Source organism: Gracilinanus agilis, chromosome 1, assembly GCF_016433145.1.
Source record: "Gracilinanus agilis isolate LMUSP501 chromosome 1, AgileGrace, whole genome shotgun sequence".
Classification (NCBI taxonomy): Eukaryota; Metazoa; Chordata; class Mammalia; order Didelphimorphia; family Didelphidae; genus Gracilinanus; species Gracilinanus agilis.
Window position 1 is genome coordinate 374394969 of NC_058130.1, and position 23222 is coordinate 374418190.

General features: G+C 35.7%; 1 protein-coding gene across 1 annotated transcript in view; it reads right to left on the reverse strand.

Moving 5' to 3' along the window:
* Window positions 1-23222, reverse strand: part of CCDC152 (coiled-coil domain containing 152) — a 68508-nt gene that overhangs the window by 5807 nt on the left and 39479 nt on the right. The window contains exons 4-5 of the mRNA XM_044664119.1: window positions 8354-8380; window positions 886-1026 (exon numbers count right to left, since the gene is read on the reverse strand). Coding sequence (XP_044520054.1) covers window positions 886-1026; window positions 8354-8380 — 168 coding nt within the window. The remainder of the gene's footprint in view (window positions 1-885; window positions 1027-8353; window positions 8381-23222) is intronic.

Sequence of the window (23222 nt, forward strand, 5' to 3'; positions counted from 1 at the left end):
TGTATATAAATCTCTTGTAATGATAAAGCACTATAAAATTTCCAGTTGGCATATAAGCAACTATAAACTTCTTAAAGATATCTAGAAATAATTTTCTTTAAATTAGGTATAAATTACCACTAAAATGTACACACACACACACACACACACACACACAGAGCAATATCTTGACCCTCATTAGAGTTTAAGGTCTCCTAGAGCAGGTGCTACATCTCTTATTCCTTTGCTACACTAATATGACATTCTACTTTCATTCAATAAATACTTTACATGAATCTAGAGGCAGATGGGTGGTGTGGTGGATAGAGTACTGGATTTGGAGTCAGGAAGACCTACATTCAAATCCAGCCTCAGAAAACTTCCTAGCTGTGTGACCTTGGGCAAGTCACTTAACCTCTGTTTGCCCCTGGAGAAGGACATGTCAAATCATTCCAGTATCTCTGCCAAGAAAACTCTACAGATCAAGATCAATGCAGTCATGAAGAGTCAGATACAACTAAAATGACTGAACAGCCACAACATCAATCTTCAAATTGGATGGAACATTACTCAAGTGAGATTCTTTAGAAAGAGAATAAAATGATAAGTCATAAATGGCAGGCATACAAAATACTCAAATGTGTTCTTTATATTTTTAAATTCAAATTAAAAACTTTCAACAGATATTATTTCTCAATACAAATTAATTGCTTTGGAAATGAAATGCCAAATACAAATTCCCAAGAATGATTAAATATTTAAAAAATATATATGGTAGAGTTTAATCTAGATATGAAGGTGAAATTACTAAAGTAGTGAGGTTTCAAAAATTAGATTTTAGGGGGTGGGATGGTGAAATAATGAATATTTTAAAAAATCATATGCACAAAAATTTATGGTACCTACATTTTTTTTGCATGTCCAGATTAGCTTTTTTGATTTCCATCTTGTGTTCTTCCTCTTTAGTTTGAATTTCCCTTACAAGTCTGTCAATCTGCCGCTTATATTCCTGTAAAATAAAATGTAGTTTTATCTGTACGGTAGGATCTTATTTTATGCAAACTCAACACATGCAAATTCAGGGGTATGCAGATAGCAATTTAAAAAATACAGACAGAAAAAACGTGTAAAATAAAAAATTTTAGTTGTGCACAAAGTCCTTGCTATTTTCTCAAGTGTTGTAAAGTCCTGAAGCAGTTCACCCAGTCAATCTCATTCTGAAAAGTGTTTAGCATGAATCATTACATTGTTTTGTGCCAAACAGCTCCCCATATCAGTCTTTGTCCAGAGTTTTCACCTGAGACAAAAGTGTTTACCTCAGAGCAGAGCTTCTCATTAATTAATTCATTCATTAATGCTATTTAATTATTAATAATGATCCCAAAGTACAAGAATAGTGATGCTGGTATCTCTGATAAACCAAAGAAAAGCTATAAAGCACTTAGGTATGCTCGTATTAGGAACTAATTAAATAACAGGGTTTGCTATTTTGCAGGATTTTCAGCTTGCACAAAGGGTTTCAGAAGATTGTACAAAATGAGGCCTCACTGTCTATATTAAATGTCATTTCTGATAGAGCACTCCCGAGGATACTCCTTCCAACTCCTACTAACACTTTCCTGTTTACCCAGTGGGTGTCTAATCCCCAAACTGTTGTTAATGAGCTCCCTTCCCTGTGCTTCCCATTAAGAATTGACCAGTAGATACACTTTGCTCAAAGCAATTGCTTACTGAGATGGTATAGTAAGGAAAGTAGTTCTAAAACATTCCTTCAGCAAACCTTAGGTCCATTCTCTCCCAAATACACATAGCATCCATGTGAAGAGTAAGCTCAAACTTAAAAGTAAAATGGTTATGAGGAACATGTGTGGGCTATAGCAAAGACAATTTATAACTCCTAATACTGTACCTGTGGGTCTGTAAGTTTTCTATTTTCACACTCTTCATGCATTTTCTCTTGGTTGAAGCAAATCTGTTGGGTAAGTTACTCAGTGGATTTCCAGAATCTGTGAATTCCTTGAATTGTATGTGTATGCATTTTAAATAATCCTTACTTTCTGTCTTAGCAACAACTCTAAGACAGAAAGGCAAAGGGGGCAGCTGGGCAGCTCAGTGGAGTGAGAGCCAGGCCCAGAGACGGGAGGTCCTAGGTTCAAATCTGGCCTCAGACACTTCCTAGCTGTGTGACCCTGGGCAAGTCACCTAACTCCCCATTGCCTACCCTTACCACGCTTCTGCCTTGGAGCCAATACATAGTATTGATTCTAAGATGGAAGGTAAGGGTAAAAAAAAAAAAGAAGATTGGTAAGAACTGTGCAAATAGGATTAAATGACTTACCTAGGGTCATATAGCTAGGAGGTGTATGAGGTCATATTTGAACCCAGGTCTTCCTGACTCCAGTTCTGACTCTATCCGCTGTGCTACCTAGTTGCCTTTCAGCTGTGTTTTAAACTATCCAACTAACAAACTCTCAAACTGTTAGAATGTTTCCCTCTGGGCAAATCACTGCTAGATGCTTGGCGAGCCACTGCAAGAGTCTCTTCCACAAATCGCTCCCTTGAAAGACTTATTTAAAGCCCTTAAAATATTTTCTACCTTTTGCAGAAAAATATATTCATACTTCATAAAGGGTCACTAAATGTTAGCCCCTTGTTACCGATACCTTGATATCAATTCTGTTCAATGTATCAACTGAGGGAGAAGACCCCGATTCCTCCTCTATTACATTAAAAATATAGTTTCGTGACTTAGAATTATTTGTCTAGACAGGTCTAAATATTGAATATTATTGTCACAATGTAAATATTGTTTGAGTCATCTAATTTGAGAACAGCACTTGCCACACAGAAATGCAAATTTAAATGTAAGCCGTAAAAGTCAATAGTCACGTCCTCTGGCCAGCAGAGGGCCCTACCACACAAGCGTCAGAGCCCAACCTTCACATCTTTGGCTAGGAGTGGAGACTTATTCAGAACCACAGAGGCATGAGTTCTAGGGTACTTCACAAATAGCCTTTTACTGAATTCAGAATCTCTTCAACAACATCACTTACTGACTGGTTAATCAGCCCCCATGTTCACCTGTTCAGTTACAGAGACTCATTACCCAGTAAAGCATGGTCAGCTTTCATGATCAGAAAGGTCTTCCTTAGATTGCGCTGATAATGTGCCTCCCCTGCAACTTCTCTTCATTAATCCTGACTGTGCTCTCTGTGGTGACTCAACATAGGATGAATTCACCTTTCCTGGAGTCCTCTTTGAAAACAATTCTCCTTACCTCTGTTCTTTAAAGTTTTTTTTTCTTCTCCAGAGTAATTATTCCAGTTTGTTTAATTAGTCCTTATATGAAATGGTTTCCATTCTGACCTTTGCACCACTCTAGTGATCTTCCTTTGAACTCATTCCAGATTGTTAATATCCCCCCCTTTATAAAATTTTAAAATTTGTAAGTTTATCTTCCTTCTTAGAATTAATAGTGTGTGCTGATTCAAAACAGAGGAGAAGTAAGGGCTGGGCAGTGGGGATTAAGTGACTTGCCCAAAGTCCACAGCTATAATGTCCCTTTTCAATTGCAACCCCTGGCATTGAAAACCATTCTCTAGTAGCAGTTGAACTGGAGCAGAATATGATGGAACTTTTACATCCCTAATTCTAGATACTCTTCTTTCATGGATGATAAAGTTTAGCTTGTTGGGTGGCCACACCATCCATACAACTGGTTCAAATAGAACTTACTGTTCACTAAAATCCTAACTATAAAAAGTACCTAACTGATTTTCTTCCAATTTTTCTTATGGTATAACCTTTGTGAAAGGGAATTTTTATTCCCTTTCATCCATTTTAAGTTAATCAATCAAGAACTTAAAGTATACCTACTTAACACTTAGTAAGTCACTAACAAAGAAAGTTCATACCCTAACAGGTCACAAACACTATTCCTTTCTCCCCCTTCCCAGGCAAATTGAAAGGCTGTGATTGATTCCTGAGATGTGATGAGGATAGCTGATTGGGCAGAGAAAATTGTATGTAAGTGGGAGCCTGAGAGAGATTTGGGCTCTTCATTCTGGTTGGCTCTTAGCTTCTGGAGCAAGTGTGAGTTCTTCATTATTAGCAGCTCTTGACCTCAGGAGTGGCAGCTCTGGTGGGATTCTTGAAGGTCTTGGCCTCATGTGCGCTGAAGGTTCTTGGTGGTTTTCAGCTTCTTTTGGCTCTTTGGATTTCAGCTTCCTGATCCAGACTTTGGATTCTGGTAAAGATTTGGCTTCCTACATTGGAGACTGAGGCTGAAGAGGAATGCTTATTCAAGTGAGACTCTTGCCTCCTTGGCGTGAGAGACTGCCCTTTGCTGCTCAGCCTCTTCAGCATCGTTTTTGGTTATTGGAACACCTGACTGGAGACACTCTTGTAGACTGGTGAGATTAGGATTTGCATTCAAGGTCTGAAGGCACTCAGATTAGGACTTATGGTATTTTTAGCTAGGCGATATTTTCTACCTCCTTCTGATATTTCCCACTTTAATATCTCTACCTTGCTATAATTAAAGCTACTAAATAGCATTTTGACTTAAGAAGTTAATTTTATATACGGCGACCACAATTCTTTCTTTATTTATTTTTTTAATTTTAAACCCTTAACTTCTGTGTATTGACTTATAGGTGGAAGATTGGTAAGGGTAGGCAATGGGGGTCAAGTGACTTGCCCAGGGTCACACAGCTGGGAAGTGTCTGAGGCCAGATTTGAACCTAGGACCTCCTGTCTCTAGGCCTGGCTCTCAATCCACTGAGCTACCCAGCTGCCCCCACAATTCTTTTAAAAAAACATTATTATTATTTTTGTCAAACCAAATGTTTAACTATTACATCTTTAATATTAAGATCCTGTGTCTGTGTTGCATTTATTGTGCTATGTAGTTTAAGGTGTTGGCCTAAACCCAATTTCTTTTTTATTTAAGATTAAAAAAATGTTAATAACAAATTTCCACATAAGTTTTCTAAAGTTATATGATCCAAATTGCCTGCCTCTCTTCTTCTCTCCTTTTTTCTCAGAGCCAGCAAGCAACTGAGTTTGGGTTGTACATGTATTATCACTCAAAATATATTTCCATATTATTCATTTTTGTAAGTGACTCATCTTATAAAACCCAAATCCCAAAACATATACCCAGATAAACAAGTGATAAATTGTATGTTTTCATCTGCATTTTGACTCCAATAGTTCTTTCTCCGGAGGTGGATAGCATTTTTTGTCATAAGTCCCTCAGAGTTGTCCTGGATCATTGTATTGCTGTTAGTAGTAAAATCTATCACATTTGATTGTTTCACAATATTGCTGTTATTGTGTATGGTGATGTCCTGGTTCTGCTTATTTTACTCTGCATCAGTTCACATAGGTCTTTCCCAACTCTTTCTGAAATCATCTTGTTCATCATTCCTTACAGCCTAATAGTATTCCATCATCATCATATACCACAATTTGTTCAGCCATCCTCATTCCCATTCTCCGATTGAGAGACATAGCTTTAGTTTCCAATTCTTTGCCACCACAAAAGCAGCAATAAATATTTTTGTATATTTGGGTCCTTTCTCATTAAAAAAAATCTCTTTGGGATATAGCCTAGTAGTGGTATTACTGGATCAAAGGGTATGCATTGTTTTATACCTCTTTGGTCATAATTCCAAATTACCCTCCAGAATGGTTGGATCATTTCACAACTCCAACAGCAATGCATTAGTTCCCAAATTTGCCACATCCCCACCAACATTTCTCATTTTCCTTTACTATCATATTGACTAATATGAGAGATGTGAGGTAGTACCTCAGAGTTGTTTTAATTTGCATTTCTTTAATCAAGAGTGATTTAGAACATTTTTTTCATATGATTATTGATAGCTTTGATTTCTTCATTTGAAAACTGCCTATTTGTCAATTGGGGAATGACTTGGTTTCTTATAAATTTGACTTAGTTATTTATATATTTGAGAAATGAGACTTTTATTGGAAAAATTTGTTATGTTTTTTTCCCTAGTTTGTTGTTTCCCTTCTAATCTTGGTTTCGTTGGTTTTGTTTGTACAAAATCCTTTTAATTTAATATAATCAAAATTATTCATTTACAACTTGTAATGTTTTCTATGTCTTGTTTGGTCATAAATTCTTCCCTTCTCCATAGATCAGATAGGTAAACTATTCTATGTTCCCCTAATTTACTTTTTTTTTTTTACTTTTTTTTTTTTTTAATTTTAAACCCTTAACTTCTGTGCATTGACTTATAGGTGGAAGATTGGCAAGGGTAGGCAATGGGGGTCAAGTGACTTGCCCAGGGTCACACAGCTGGGAAGTATCTGAGGCCGGATCTGAACCTAGGACCACCCATCTCTAGGCCTGGCTCTCAATCCACTGAGCTACCCAGCTGCCCCTCCCTAATTTACTTCTAATATTACTCTTTATATTTAAGTCATTTATCCATTTTGACTGTATCTTGGTAGAGGGTATGAGATATAGATCTAAACTCAGTTTTTTTCTGTTTTCCAATTTTCTCAGCAGTTTTTGTCAAATAGTGATCCCAAAATCCCAAAGATGGGATCTTTTGGTTTATCAAATACTAGATTGCTGAGGTCCTAAACCTAAATTCTACCAAACTGCTTTCTGATTTTCTTAGCAATACTTGACAAACAAATAACTAATGTACTCAGGTTTATTAAACACTGAATTGAATTTGGTTGTTTCTTATTCCATATTATCTTGTCTGCTCCAGTGGTTTGCTTTTCTTTTTTTAACCATTATAAAATGTGACCCTTAATATCTAAGTGATGTATCAATTTGAAGTTTATTTTTAGGTGTATGGTCTGAATGTTGGTTTATAATTAGATTTTTCCAGATTGTTTTCTAATTTCTAATTTCCCTGAGAGTTTTTGTCAAATAGTGAGTCTTAACTCTAAGAACTGGGGTCTTTTTGGTTCATCAGACATTAGCTATCAGCCTCCTTTGCTTCTTTATGTTGAGTTCTGTTTCACCAGTCAATCTATTTTTTTAACCAGTATGAAAAAGTTTTGATGATAATAGCTTTTTGTGTAGTTTGAGATCTGGCATTGCTAGTTTTACATTAATTTTCAAAATTTCCCCCATTTTTACATTTAATATTCTTGACCTTTTATTCCTCCATATGAATTTCATCATTTTTTCCTAGATCTATAAAGTAATCTTTTGGAAGACTGGTTTGACCCTAAATAAGTAACTTGATTCAAGCAGTATTGTCATTATTATTACATGGCCACATCCTACCCAAGAAAAAATATTTCTATACTTATTTAGCTTTTTACCCAAGAAAAAATATTTCTTTTTAAAAAAAATTTTTATTTTGAATATTTCCCCATAGTTACATATTTCATGGTCTTCCCCTAACCCCCCCAAACTCCCTTAGCTGACACATAATTAAGAAAAAATATTTCTATACTTATTTAGGTTTTTATTTCTGTAAAGAGTGTTTTGTGGTTATAGATATACAGTTCCCATATGTGTTTTTAAAGAAGATTCCCAAATATTTAATATATTCTGTAGTTATTTGTAATGGAAACTTTCTTTTCATCTTGTCCTGCTGGTTTTTATTGTTAATATACAAAAATTGTAATGATTTATGTAGATTTATTTTACATATTACAGTTTTGATGAACTTGTCATTATTTTAATCCTTTTTGGGCCAATTTTTTGGGTTCTCTGGTAGAAAATCCTATCTTCAAAAATGTTAGCTTTAATTTGCATTTTTTCCGATTATTAATGATTTGCAGCATTTTTTTAAATATGGTTACTGATAGCTTAGATTTCTTTCTCATTCAAATGATCTTTTGATTATTTGCCAATTAGGGAATGGCTCTTGTTCAAAGAAATGTGAATCAATTTCTTATATGTTTTGGAAATAAGAAACAGATCAAATTTATTGCAAAGCATCCACCCCACCACCCCCATTATCTGTTTCCCTTCTAATTAGCTGCATTGGTTTTGCTTTTGCAAAATCTTTTAAATTTTATTTAACCAAAATTTTCCATTTTAACTACTGCAATCCTCTCTACTTAGAGCTTATTTTATTATATAGTATGAGAAGTTGGTCTATATCTGTTTTCTGCAAGACTGCTTCATAATTTTCCCACTAATTTTTTAATTGAGTTCTTACCCTAGATATTGGAGTATTTGAGTAAATCAAACACAAATTTGATGTATTTATTTGCTTCTGTATGTCATGTACCTAATTTGTTCCACTGATACACCTCTCTTTTTCTTTCTTTTTTTTTAATTCTTACCTTCTGTCTTAGATAGTTTTGATTTCTTCATCTGAAAAATGACTATTCATTTCCCTTGACCATTTGTCATTTGGGGCATGACTTGATTTCTTATAAATTTGACTTGGTTCTTTATATATTTGAGAAATTAGCCTTTTATCAGAGAAATTTTTTATAAAATTTTTCCCCCAGTTTGTTGCTTCCCTTCTAATTTTGATTGCATTGATTTTGTTTGTACAAAAGCTTTTAAATTTAATATAATAAAAATTATTTATTTTACATCTTGTAATGTCCTCTATTCCTTGGTGGTCTTAAATTCTTCCCTTCTCCATAGATCTGACATTACTTTCTGTGTTGGAGTCTAGGCAATGGGAATCAAGTGATTTGCCCAGGATCATACAGCCAAAAAGTATCTGAGGCCAGTTTTGAATTCCAGGACTTCCTATCTTTAGGCCTTGTTCTCTAACCATTGAAGCACCTAGCTGCCACCCAGCTGCCTCCATACATAATTTTGATGGTTATTGCTTGTAGTATAATTTGAGATCTCGACCTACTAGGTTCCCTTCCTTTCCATTTCCTCCCATTATTTCCTTTGGGAGTCTTGACCATTTGTTCCTCTTGATTAATTTCATTATGATTATTTTTCTAACTTCATAAAGTAATCCTTTGTTAGTTTGGTTGGCATGATGTGGAATAAGTAGATAGTTTTGTTATTTTTAAGATATTGCCATGGTCAACTGACAAATAATGACTATTTCTCTCCTTATTTATGTCTGTCTTTATTTATATAATAAATGTTATTTAGTATTTATATAGTTCTTGTATTTATCTTGGTGGGTGGGTCCCCAAATGTTTTGTACGTCCCATAGCTATTTAGAATGGATTTTCTCCTCTCTTTTCCTTCTGGGTTTTGCTGCTAATAAACAGAAATACTGATGATTTATGTGGATTTATAGTCTGCAACTTTGTTAAAGTTAATAAATGTTTTGATTACTTTTTGGGTGATACAAATTCTCTAGAAAGATCATCATATCATCTGCAAGAAATAATAATTTTTTTCCCTCTTTTTCTATGCTTATTCACTCAATTTTTTTAAACCCTTATACTGTCTTAGAATCAATATTGTATATTGGTTCTTTTTTTTTTTTAACCTTTACCTTCCATCTTAGAATTAATACTATATATTGGCTCAAAGGCAGAAGAGCAATGAGAGTGAGAGCTAGGCAATGGGGGTTAAGTGACTTGCCCAGGGTCACACAGCCAGTAAGTGTCTGAGGCCAGATTTGAACCTAGGACCTCCTATCTCTAGCTCTGGCTCTCAATCCACTGAGACACTCGGCTGTCCCCCTCAATTTTTTGTTGTTGTATCACTAGAGATTAAATTAAATGAGATAATATATGTAAAAGCCTTACAAATGTTAAAGCACTATTATTATTAGCTTTTATATATTTATATATATTTATATTGTATGTAATATAAATATATATTAATATATTATATATTTATAATATATTAGCTTTTATTACTATTACTACTACTACTACTCTGCTGCCACCACTACCACCATTACAACCATAGCTACCTGAAATAATATTAATGATAATGGATCTTCTTTCTCTGTTACAAAAATGGCTTTTGGTTTTAGGTTGATTATACCATATCAAAGAGAGTTGTATTTATTCCTATGTTTCCTGGTGTTATTTTATTTTATTTTATTTTTTAAAATAGAAATAGTTCATTTTATCAAAAGCTTTTTGGGCAACTGCTGAAATAACAAGGTTGTTTGCATTGCTTTTGTTACTAATGTGACCTATCATGTTTATAGTTTTCCTCATATATTGGGGGGGGGGGAACTACCCCATGAAGGCCTCCATTGGAACATGTGCAGAGGCCTAGTCTTCCTGTAGTGTTTGTTGAACTAACCCTGAATTCCTCATATAAATCCAATCTCATTATAGTGTATAATATTTTTAGCTTCTCTTTTTCAAAAAGTATTTACATGGGGGGCAGCTGGGTAGCTCAGAGAGTCAGGCCTAGAGACGGGAGGTCCTAGGTTCAAATCCGGCCTCAGACACTTCCCAGCTGTGTGACCCTGGGCAAGTCACTTGACCCCCATTGCCCACCCTTACCATTCTTCTACCTAGGAGCCAATACACAGAAGTTAAGGGTTTAAAAAAAAAGTATTTACATGATGTTCATTTTTATCTTGTTCGATTAATTATTTTCTAAAATCAAGTCATTTAATATTTTCTTTTTCTGTTTATCTAGTATTTTAGAATTTCAAAAATTTATATCCATCCAGATTATTAATTTTGTTAAAAATAATTGGGCAAAGTAGTTCTTACTGGCTTCATTTATTTCATCTTTAGTTGTAAATTCTTTTTAATTTTTGATACAAAAGTTTAATTTTTTTCACTTTAAAAGCAGACTTATCTAATTGTGTATCTATTGCACTAGTTAAAAAAAAACCCAGTATTATTCATCAATTTATTTTTTGTTTTAATTTAAAAAATCTCTGGCTTTCAGATTGCAATGGTTAACTGAAGATAGAAACAAATTGCAATATATATGCAACATATACATTTGGAGAGGAAATATAATATAAATGCTAGAAAGTCAGCTTAGGAAGATTTGGGTTTAATCTTATCCATGACACTCATATTAGCTATGTGACCCTGGGAAAGACACTTAATTTATCAGATATTTTCTTGTTGGAAGTTACCATTTTTAATGAAATCATATATCTGCTCATAAAACCAAGTAGATACATAAACATACATATATAACATGAGAGAAAAGGAAAAAGGGTTAGGAGGGAGAAGGAGAAAGAGAGAGAGAGAGAGAGAGAGAGAGAGAGAGAGAGAGAGAGAGAGAGAGAAAGAGAAAGAGAAAGAGAAAGAGAGACAGACAGACAAGAGATAGAGAGACAGAGACAGAGAAAGATATGGATAGATGAAGAGGGAAGGGGGAAGGGTGAGGGGAGAGAAACAGTGAATGAGAGAGAGGTACTGTGTTCTATTTCATGATTTAAAAAGTATTAAGACTCACTTAGTAGAGTTATATACAACCAAGATTTTCGTTTAAAAAATTAAAGGAGAAGGTATTAAAGGACAGCTAGGATAGAGTGCCAGGCCTGGAAATGGGAGGTCCTGGACTCAAATCAGGTGTTGACACTGCTTAGCTGTGTGACCCTGGGCAAGTCACTTAACCCCAATTGCCTATCCCTTACTTCTCTTCTGCCTTGGAACCAATACTCAGTATCAATTCTAAATCAGAAGGCAAGGTGTTTTTCTTTTTTCCTTTCTTTTCTTTTTCTTTTTTTTTTTTTGAAGATGAGGAAGAGGGAAGAAGATATTAGAGAAAAATAGAACCTGTGCCTTAGCTGCTTAAAAACAAAGAAATGTATTGGCATAGTACTGATTAGTGTATTCTGTATTTTGTTTGGGTTCTACATTGATTATTTTTTTTTCCTCATAAGTTAAATTCTACTCTTGAAAAAGGGTTTAATAATTTCCTTTCATCGTATTTTGCAATGCAAGCCTTCATTAAAACCTCACTTCAACTACTCAACATGCCATAGTTTTTGAAGGCTTTGTCCAGTAGAATATGAATTGGGAAAGTTTTGAATGTGGGCTTGGAGACCAGCCCAGTTAAGTTCTGAAGGGCATATTATTAAAAGGTTAGTCACTAGGTGATACATTTTTTGGTTATGACAATTTATAAAGGTGATTTAAGGCATTAGGTTGCTGTTTGTATCAATGGAGTCTTCCCAATAATGAAATAATGGATATATTAAAGTACTGAAGCAAAAAAAAAAATTTTGTAAATATAACCAACCTACCTACCTACCTACCTACCTTCCTTCCTCCCTCCCTTCCTCCCTCCCTTCCTCCCTCCCTCCCTCCCTCCCTNTTTGGAAAACGCCAAGGTAGGCCAAGGAAGTCAGCCTAACTTACCCACGTGACAATTCAAAGTAGAAGCAGCCTGAGGTCTCAGCAGAGCACCTCCAGCACCAAGTTCAAAGCTGGAACTGCCTCACCAGGAAGTAACCAACTTATTTGAAGAGATAGTGTCTTTTGTCACTTCCTGTGGGTCCACCTCCAATTCAAGTGGACAAATGGCAGCCTCTACACTTGATGTGTTACTTATTGTCACGTGTGGGTAACTCGTCTCCCCTCCCCACTAAGGGAGGTGGGGATGACATCATCTCTATGCCTAGGGTAAGTAGAGTTTTGACTATGAATGGGCTGGAGCTAATTCCATTTACACAGTATATGTATGTATGTGTATATATATATATATATGTATATATATATATACATATATATATATATATACACACACACACATACACACTTTCAAAGATGTGATAGTAGTGCTTGGTCTTAGCTGCGTAAATCTCAAATTGATATTCAGTTTGGCTTCTATATTTTTAGGCTTTGGCAATGTGCTTATGGCATAAACAGGTCATTTCTAGATATAGAGAATCGTTCTAGGACTAAGATTGAAACCAGGTTGAGTTGTGTCAGAGCAGGTATTTAGGCTTTTGACTGGGCCTAAAAGTAGGTATGAAGGCAGGTACGTGGTAATTTTTGAGGTCAAGATTGGGGTCAGCAATAGAGTTCAAAACATAAAAGGGGTTAGCGTCAAGATGAGTAAGAGATGGGTTACTGGGGATCTGGTTTTTTTCCTGTTCTTTTGATGTGTGTTTCTAGGAAATATATTCACCCAAGCATATGTCAAATTGCATAAAAATTCAATAGAAAAACTTTCTGTATCTTTTAATTAAATTTCAGATAGATTAAAAAATATTTCTTCCAAAATCCAAACTAAAAAGTAAAATTTTATTCTGGTTTCCTTATCTCATGGGACAAAAAAACAAACAAAAAAACTCAATTGAATATATTTTTAATGAGTAAGAAAATAGTTTCATATGGTAAGAAAATATTAAGTTGGGGGGCAGCTGGGTAGCTCAGTGGATTGAGAGCCAGGCCTAGAGAAGGGAGGTCTTGGGTTCAAATCTAACCTCAGACACTTCCTAGCTGTGTGACCCTGGGCAAGTCACTTAACCCCTATTGCCTAGACCTTACCACTCTTCTGCCTTGGAACCAATACATAGTATTGATTCTAAGATGGAAGGTAAGGGTTTAAAAAAATATTAAGCTGATGAATCATTACAACATTTAAAAAAACCTATCACATAAACAAGGCTTACTGTTGCTAAGTAGAGATGAATACTTCTTTATATCACCCACCTATCTGCCAACCAACCAAATAAGTATACTAACCTCCAAGGCTCACTTTTCTTATCTTTTCTCATTTTTGCCAATTTGTTGGGAATGAGGTGAAAACTCAAAGTTGTTTTGATTTATATTTTTTATTAGTGATATATTTTTATTAGTGATTTCAAACTTTCATATGGTTGTTAATAGTTTATAATTCTTTTGAGGAAGGGTTTATCCATTTGCTTTAACCACTTATATACTAGGGAATGGATTTTATTCTTAAATATTTCTGTCAATTTTCTCTGTCTTCGATATCAGACCCTTGTCAGAGGAATCTGATACAAAGTTTCCTCCCATTACCCCATTAACTATTTCTATTCTAACTCTAATGGCATTAACTTTGTTTATGCAAAATTTCAATTTTGTATTGAGGGCTACTGACAGATACCTCTACACCAGAGATAATTGATAACTAACCATCTCACTGCATCCCTAGTCCCAAAGCCCAGTGGTAACAGTCTCTCTCCTCATTGGTGTAAATCAATGCCCTGTGCCTGTGTGAGGGCTGGGGCATAGTTGGTGACAATAGGAGAGAGTCTTCAAGTCTTCTTCAAGTCACTAAGTCTATTTGGATTTTGAGAGCTTTGGGCTTCTGGCTTAGAGAGAGAAGATGGAAGATGCCAACCCCACTTCAGGTAACTGAAGAAAGAGACTCTGAGAAGACATGAAAGGCGCTAGCAGTCTCCATCATATCCCTAACCTCAGCTTTCTGCATCAGAGACATCAAGGAACTTTCCGTTGGGTGACATCTAGGAGTCTCTCCTGGTTCAGTTATTTCTCTCCTAAAGAGATAGCTCCTTTAGTCTGCATTGTTTGGTATGTATTCTACATATACTTTCTCTGATTTCTGTTTTGTGATGATTTGAATAAACTTCTATGCTATTTGCCATATATGTGTTCATTGTGAAATTGGTATTTGGTGGGAAAGAAGTCAAGCCTTGAGTATAAAGCTTGGAGTCCTGCTTCTTCCCTAATTAATGAAACTGTGTTTGAAGTTTGCTTGAACTTGAAAATCTCATCTCTTAGACTTAGATTAATAACATTTATGTACCCTCTTGCTCTGAAGACAGCAGAATGGTCAAGTTGTTGTTGCTGTTGTTTTACTTTTACTTTCTGCTTTCCCTCCTGGAAGATAATAGAGTCATCTTTAGGGAAAGGTTAGGAAGATGTGCCTATTCTGCCTGTCTTTGAGTCACAAAATCACACTGCTGTGTTACATGTGGAAGAATAGTTTCTCACCACATAATGAAAAGAAGCCAGGAAAACCTAAACACAAACTAAAAAGGCAGAGCAGTCTATGGCCATTTAACCAAGAAATATTTTGTACTTCAAAAGCCCTTAGGATCCTTCTATATTTACTATACAGTACAATAACTTCGTAATAATGATAGAAAAAATCAAGAAAAAGTTAAATTAATTCATCATCCTTGACTTAAGGAAATAAAATGTATCATACTTTGGAAAGAATTTCACCAAAAATAGTTTGAGTTTTTGTGTGTGTTCCTTAAAAAGGTCCATCTTATAATGCTGAAAGACTTATGACAGGGAATGCTATCCATCTCCAGAGGAAGAACTGTTGGAGTCGTCTTTCACATCAGCGTATCTTTGGTTTTATTTTGGAGTTTTGGTTATGTATGAATGCCCTTGCAACTATGACCAATATGGAAGTGTGTTTTGTATGACAATAAAAAATGAAAAAAAAAAAAAAGAAGAAAAAAGGTCCATTTTCAACTATCTAGAAGGTGTATTGATATGGAATATCCTGCCCCCAAAAGGATAAGTGAGATTAATAATAACTTATATTTATATGTACTTTCTGATTTACAAAGTCAGGGTTAAAACTCTATGGATAAGTAGTATAGGTATTGGTATCCTCATTTTTAAGAGACAAAACAGACTCAGACAAGAGTTGTTGAGCTTGACCCATCTATTAAATGTCAGAGCGGGAATACAAATGTAGGTATCTCCTGACTCTAGTTCTCTTTTTCCTATACTTTCCTCTTGAAATAGAAATGCAATGTGTTGAATGCATAGTATTAACTCACTAAATAATTCAGAATCAGATTAACTGATATATTATCACACCTGACTGCACAAAAAGTTAGGAGTAAATGATAATGAGGAGGAACAATCCGAAGCAGTACTATTTAGGTAGTTAGCACTTTCAGAAAGGAAGAGGAATACATTTATGGGATCTTATTTCACAAGATAAAGTATCAATAATCAAATCATTATGGGACTAAAAAACAAAACCCTGCCACTTTTAAATAAGGCTTTAGTTGGCCAAATAAAAATTAATTATTTTTTTGGAAAGCATTCCACCTGCTGCCAATAATCCTGAGGACGGTAACAGTCTCTTCCTCCCTCCAATGCTGCCTACAAGTCATTTTAGAAAAACAAAGCTGGCTCAGGTCTCTAAGGCAGGACTGCTCAACTGGGCTTATTTTACAGACTTGACAGGACTGACAGCAGACAGAGAATAATAGAGTCAGGTGAGACCTAGCATGGCAGAATAGCATAGCTCAAAATTGTCTTTCTGAGTACCTTCCCATATTTGTGCTTAATTAAATTTGATAAGGATAAATATAGAATCCTTGACATTTTAGGAAGGCCACTGATAATCTGGAGTCAATCTGGAAAAGAGGAACCGGGATAATGAGAGGACTGAAGATCATGCCATAGAAGTATGAATGGAGGGAATTAGGGGTGTTTAGCCTAAGGAAGAAAAGACTTGTCAACAATGATAATGTCTTTGAGTACCTAAAGGGCTATCATTCCTTATCAGCAAAATGGGGAGAGGTTCAGTGTTGTACTTGATGGTGTTATGAGTAAGATTAGATTAGCTGGTTATTAGGTATTGATTATATATTGATTAGGAAGTACCTAGCAGGAAGGAGCTGGAGCTGGGAATTCCAGGTTAGAATGAAGGAGGAGGAAGTCTATCTGTGTTCTGTGTGTGGACTCCATTAGTGGTAGGCAAAAACTGTTGCCGGCCTGGGAGACCTCAGAGCAAAGGACACCTTGCATCCTGTTTTCCCCTGGGATCCTGTGTGGTGTGGCATCAAGTAAAGGACAAGATCTACAGAGCCAATAGAAGAGGTGTAGTATGAGTTCTGGCGGACAGTGCTTCAAGCAAAACCCTTACTGCTTGGTTCCTGAGACAACTGTAGCTCCTGGCATCCAGAGATCATCAGTGGATTGCAGTGAGAAATCCCAAAGCCACAAAAGCCCCAGCTGCACTCAAGCCTGGCAGGTTCCAGGTGTGAGGCAGAAACCCAAAGACTCCAGTATAGCTCCTTGGGCCCTGTTAGTTAGATAGCTTAGATTAGAGTAGTTGAATAAGTCCTTCCCTGTCCCTTTGGGTTTTGTTATTAGGTGTTAAGATTTTAGAGTAGTCATTCCTATCCCTCCTTTTAGTTGTTTCTAATTAAAACCCAATTTCACCTTGTTACCTTGTCAGTTAATTCAAGGCCTCTGGCCAGAGTGACAGTTGACTGTTATATTTTTTCAGTTGGGAGTGGCTTAGTTGTACAAGATTTTACTGTTCAGTTTTAGTCTCTCTTACATCCCAGAGAGTGTTCCCACAAACCCCATAGTTGATTTTTAATATCCCTGGTGACCCCATTACTTATATTTTCCTACAATGGTCTCTAAGGTCTTCAAGTTCTCAATTAAGGATCCTAATGTAGAAAAGTGATAGGACTTATTCTTGACTCTAAGAGGCAAAATTTGGAGCATACTCTCCTCTACTACCTTGGCCCCTGGAGAGAGTAGGCACAAACTAAAATTCTTCTTTACAAATATCTCTCTCACCAAATTCACTTCTGAAGATGGTCAAGTCAAAGAATGAGTTGCTCCCTGGTTTGCTGCTGGATTGATTTGCTAATGGGCAGGATCAAATAGGTTTGACATGGTAGCCTACCTCAGAACTGATTTGTTAGACCTCTGGGGACTTTTCTGATTTTTGAAGGTCATAAGTATGTAATCTGGTCTGTTGGTTCTTTTTCTTTATCTTTACCTTTTGTCTTAAAATCGATATTAAGTATCAGTTCCAAGACAGAAAAATGTAAGGTTTAGGCAATGGGGGTTAAGTGACTTGTCCAGGATCACACAGTTAGGCAGTGCCTGAGGCCAGATTTGAACTCAGGGTCTTCTCTCTCTTTCTCTCTCTCTCTCTCTCTGCCTTACTCTCAAACCACTGGGCTACCTAGCTGACCCCTGGTCCGTCTGTTCTTGATAATCATCCAAGGAAGATCAGGAAAGAAGAAATATAGCAGGGCAGAAGAAAGAGAGGTGGGCATGCATTCATAGGCACATGGTGGCCTGAATGAGGAGGTGTGGGCACTACAGAAATTGATCCTTCTCTGGAGATATGCAGAAGTTCTTCATCCTCACTCAAAAGCTGCCTGGGGAGAAAGAGTTTTGGCTTTTCTTGGTCTTTTGTAAGTCTATTCAGCTCTAGCATAATAGCCAGTTACAAGACTTTTTGTTACCATGAAAGTAAAAGTTAATAAGGAAATAGAGAACTACCTACAAATACTCTACATTGGGGAAAGGCTCTTTTATGACAGATGTCTGAAAACAGGCTCACTAAACCTCCACATGAGCAGGCAGAGTACATTGTTAATACTCTAAGGACTGTGCCCTCATAGGCAGGTCTACCAAATGTCTGTCTTGCCTCCTGGGTTTAACGGTGTTGTTCCTCCAGGCCTTTCCCCATCCATTCTTCAATAGGGGATAATGGAAGAAACATAGAGTTAAAAAAAGCGGGGAGTTGCAACCCAAAAAGTAGTTTGGTATTATATGACAAAAAATCAGATAATGATTTATAGCCCAGCCTTCACAGACTGAAAGCTGGGAGGTACATCAAATGATCATCATAATCTAGGGTGAGGTTTCTTAGAGACTCAAATCCTAGATTGAATCAGAATGGTCTAAAGAGGGGAAAGCTAGGAACATCTTGCTCTTTGTTCTAAAGAACTTAAAAGTTACACCATAAAAAAGTTAGAAGATAATCAGATCAGATATCTTTTACAGTTAGAGCTATAGAGTGAATTCTTAAGCAAATAAGAAGTATAGATGATCACAAAAGATAAGACAGAATAGAAACATGATGTATATAAAGAATACAGGAAGAAATAAGAAGACATGTAGATTGATACAAAATGAAGTAAGCAAAATCAGGAAAGCAATAACTACAATAATGTAAGTGGAAAAAACAACAAACTCAAAATAGAATGAATACTGTGGTAATTATAATGACCAAGCCTGGCCCTGAAAAGCTGAAAATGTAACTCCTTTTTTCTTTGTAGACGTGGGGGACTATGGATGCTGAACATACATATAATGTGGACTTGACTGATATGTTTATTTTTTTGCTAAACTGCTCTTGAAAAATTCTTTGTTATTATCAAAAAGCAAGAAGATCTCTGGCTGAGGGAGAGGATATATAATTCAAAATGGAAGTGATATAGACACAAATAGGATTAACTCTCCCTTTGCTTATTTTTAGCTAATCAAATCAAGAACTTAAAGTACCCTTACTTGACACTAAGTAAGAGAGTTCTCAAGTCACTTATTAGAGTAAGCTCACACGTCCAAAGATCATGCTCCAAGAACCTTATTAGCCTCTTGATCAAATATGGTGTCTGGAAATCATCTTGCTTTTGTTCCACATTTCCTAGTAAATAATGGCTGGTAAAACATCAATAACATTGGTGTGACTAGAGTGATGTCCAGGACAAGTCCTTGTTTGGCTTGTAGGTTATTCAATAAGTCTGGATGGAGATAGGTAAATCAACACTTGTTGGCCAATATCTTCCAATAATTCACTTCAAGGAATTCTTAGAAGTGTGTTCTATCCTTTTAGTCTGGATATTTAAGAGTGATAAAGTGATAGTAGCAGCTTGAGTAAAATTTATATGATTCCTAAATTTAACTGAAGCAAACAAGAATTTGATATTATAAATTACCAAGTGACCCATGTATTGCAAGAAACCAGTGCAAGAGTTCTTAACCTGGGGTCCCTACACAGACATATTTCAGTGGTCTGTGAGCTATGGCATCTTTATTTTCAATAATCTTTGCAATGTTATGTGTCTTATTTTATGCATTTAAAAGCATAATTTGGAGAAAGGGTATATAGGCTTCACCAACCCGTCAAAGGGGTTTATGATACAAAAAAGCCTTGAACTAGAGGAAGAACTGATTGTTATCTGCAAAAATTGATATGGAATTATGAGCAAGCACTTTGAGCCCATTTAAAAAGTATAAGACAAGCAAAAAGTTTGGGGTTGAAATTTTGGCTATGATTATATATTATTCAAATGACCTTGTCACTTAACATTTATTGACCTTGGTTTTCCAATCTGAAAAATGAAGGAGCTGGAAATTAAAACAACTCTGAGATACCACACACATCAGATTGGCCTAAATAAAAAAAAAGGAAAATGACAGATGTTGGCGGGTATATGGGAAAATTGGGGCACTAATGCACTATTGGTGGAGTTGTGGTCTGATCCAATGATTCTAGAAAGCAATTTGGAATTGTGACTAAAGGACTCTAAAATTGTGGAATACCCTTTGATCCAATCACACCATTACTTTGTATTCCCAAAGAGATTAAAAAAGGGAAAAGGACCAATGTGTACAAAAATATTTATTGCAGCTCTTTTTTGTGGTGGCAAAAAAATTAGAAACTGAGGTGTTGTCCATCATTTGGGGAGTGGCTAAATGAGGTGTGATTATGATTGTGATAGAATACTATTATGCTATAAGAAATTATGAGCAGGATGATCTCAGAAAAATCTGGAAAGACTTATATGAACTGATGCAAAGTGAATTGAGTAGAACCAGAAAACATTGTATACAATGATAGCAAAATTTTTTGAACAACTGTGAATGATCTAATGCAGTAACCTAAGACTCATGAAAAATGCCACCTGCCCTCTAAGAAAGAACTAAGGGAGTCTGAATGGAGTCTGAAACACTATATATCACTTTTTTTTGTTGCTTGTTTAAAATCTCTTTCACAAAATGACTAACATGGAAAAATATTTTGCATACTATACATGTAAAATCTATATCAGATTGCTTACTGTCTTGGGAGTGGGGAGGGAAAGAAAGGAATGTATAAAGAGGGAGAGAATTTGAAACCCAAAATTTTAAGGAAAATGAATGTTAAAAATTGTTTTTACATGTAATTGGTGAAAAATAATTTTTTTTAAATGAAGGGGCTGGACTAAATCACGTTTATAGTCCCTTCTAACATAAAATTGTTATACTTCTGAAATTGTTTCATAAAATCAACTTGGAGTTTTGATGAAGATTCCTTCTAATGGGGGGCAGCTGGGTAGCTCAGTGGATTGAGAGCCAGGCTCAGAGATGGGAGGTCCTAGGCTCAAATCTGGCCTCAGACACTTCCCAGCTGTGTGACCTTGGGCAAGTCACTTGACCCCCATTGCCTATCCTTACCACTCTTCTGCCTTGGAGCCAATACACAGTATTGACTCCAAGACAGAAGGTAAAGGTTTAAAAAAAAAAAAAGATTCCTTCTAATGAAAAGTAAGTACCTTTGGTGGGTTATATCAAATTGCTTGATTTTCTTGTCCCTTCAAATGTCCCATTTTACTCATTATTCAGAATAGAAATTGATACCAGAAGTATTTTGATAGATTTGTGGTTTCATCTATGTGGAAACTTTCTTCAAAAATACAGATAGAAATTTCTCTATGACTTATCCTGTATCTAAGTTTTCCCCCAATTCCTCACTAAAAGACTTATCCAAAACTCAGGAGACCTTGAGCTTGTTCTTTCGACATACTGGGGGTAAAAATGTATCACATAGAAATTCTCCCATTGTTGCCACAATTGGCTTACATTTTCTGATCATTCATCTCAGATATTATGCTTTTACAAATCTTTCTTAGAATCAGTTCTAAGAGCAGTAAAGGCTAGGGAACTGAGTTTAATACATAGCTAGGAAGGAAATGTCTGAGTCCAGATTTGAACCCAAAATTTCCCATCTCCAGGCCTGACTTTATCCAATGAGCCACCTAGCTGTCCCTCCATTGCTCTTTAGGTCTGTTTTATGATTCAATCACCTGGCACCATATGGAGAACACTGGCATTATTGTTAACATCAAAATGATGAAGAGTTAAAAGAACATAACTCTAAAAATACGAACACATTATTTTATACACTGTGCTAAGACAGGGCTAGCATAACTTTAGGTCTTTCAAGAAGGACTTAAAAAAACTTACAAGACAAACTCCTATGAAAATGAATGAAAAGGCATTTATTAAACTCAGTATGTGCAAAGTACTGTGCTAAGAACTAGGGTTACAAAGAAAAAATCAAGACAGTCCTATCTTTCAAGAAGTTCACATTCTACTAAGAGGAGACAACAGTTCTAAGAAGTTTCTGCTTTTTATATGATACTGTAATCAATCATGTGTGCAGTATGCTGGAATGAATATGCAGTTCATTCTGAGAGGTACAAGTGTTTATGTTTAGTTTTATGAGTTATGGTTACTGCAACTTTGGCCTTGAGTCCAAGTTTGGGTGGATCAAAATGGCTTCCTTTTGAAGCGCTCAATCAATTCATGTTGTCTGGTGAATGCTGGTAGTGTGGTTGTTGATAATAAAACATGTTTAAAAATACATGTGTGTTTGTGGAATTGCAAGGTCATGAAAAATTAAAACCAAATGGATTAAATTCAAAACATGTGAATATCTGTCTATTCATTTATATATACATTACAAATCTGCCTCTTAAATCATTTACAATTTTAAAGTGCTAAGCTATAGATTTTATTTAAAAATTGTGTGCCAACATTTAACACTTCAAGAATTTTCTTGAATATTCCCTAAACCTGGTAAAATATTTTTATCATTTTTATAAAAAAAAAGGCTACAAAGAATTCTGTATTCAATAGTCTGAAGTGTTCTGATGTTTAGCTCTGCATGTAAAATGACTTTTTTTTTCTGAGCAAAATAAGCATCTATTATGTTAGGTAATAAAATTATGGTCAAAATACAAAATCTGTTGGCTGCTATAGCATCCCTTCTAAAACTAAGCTTAAATGCCCACCTAGTAAAGTGCTAGAGTGGTTTTGTGTCACAATGAGTCACATCATAATATACAGTGCTTCATTTTATGGTACTTTCATCATTGATTCACTTTTTTCATAAAATTTATGGGACGAGGTTTCTTTATTATTTATTGGGCTCTTTTTTCAAGAATTTCAACCTTACCAATGTTGGACAGCTAGGTGGCACAGGGCACAGAGTCAGGAAGACTCATCTTCCTGAGCTCAAATCCAGCAGTCAGACACTTCCTGGATGTGTGACCCTGGGTAAGTCATTTAACCCTGTTTGCCTTAGTTTTCTCAACTGTAAAATGATCTGGAGAAGGAATTGGCAAACCGTTCTAGCATCTTTGCCAAGAAAATCCCAAATGGGGATCACAAAGAGTTGGGTATAAAAAACTGAATGAACAACAAATGTGACCAAGAGCAATGGATGCAAGCAGCAGTGTGGTGCAGAAGATAATGTGCTAGATTTAGTCAGAAAGGATTGGGTTAAGATCCTGTCTTCTTTGTTCACAACCTGGGAGAATATAAGCAAGCCATTTGATTGCCTTAAGCCTCAGTTTCCTTTCTTGAGTAATGAGATACTAATACCT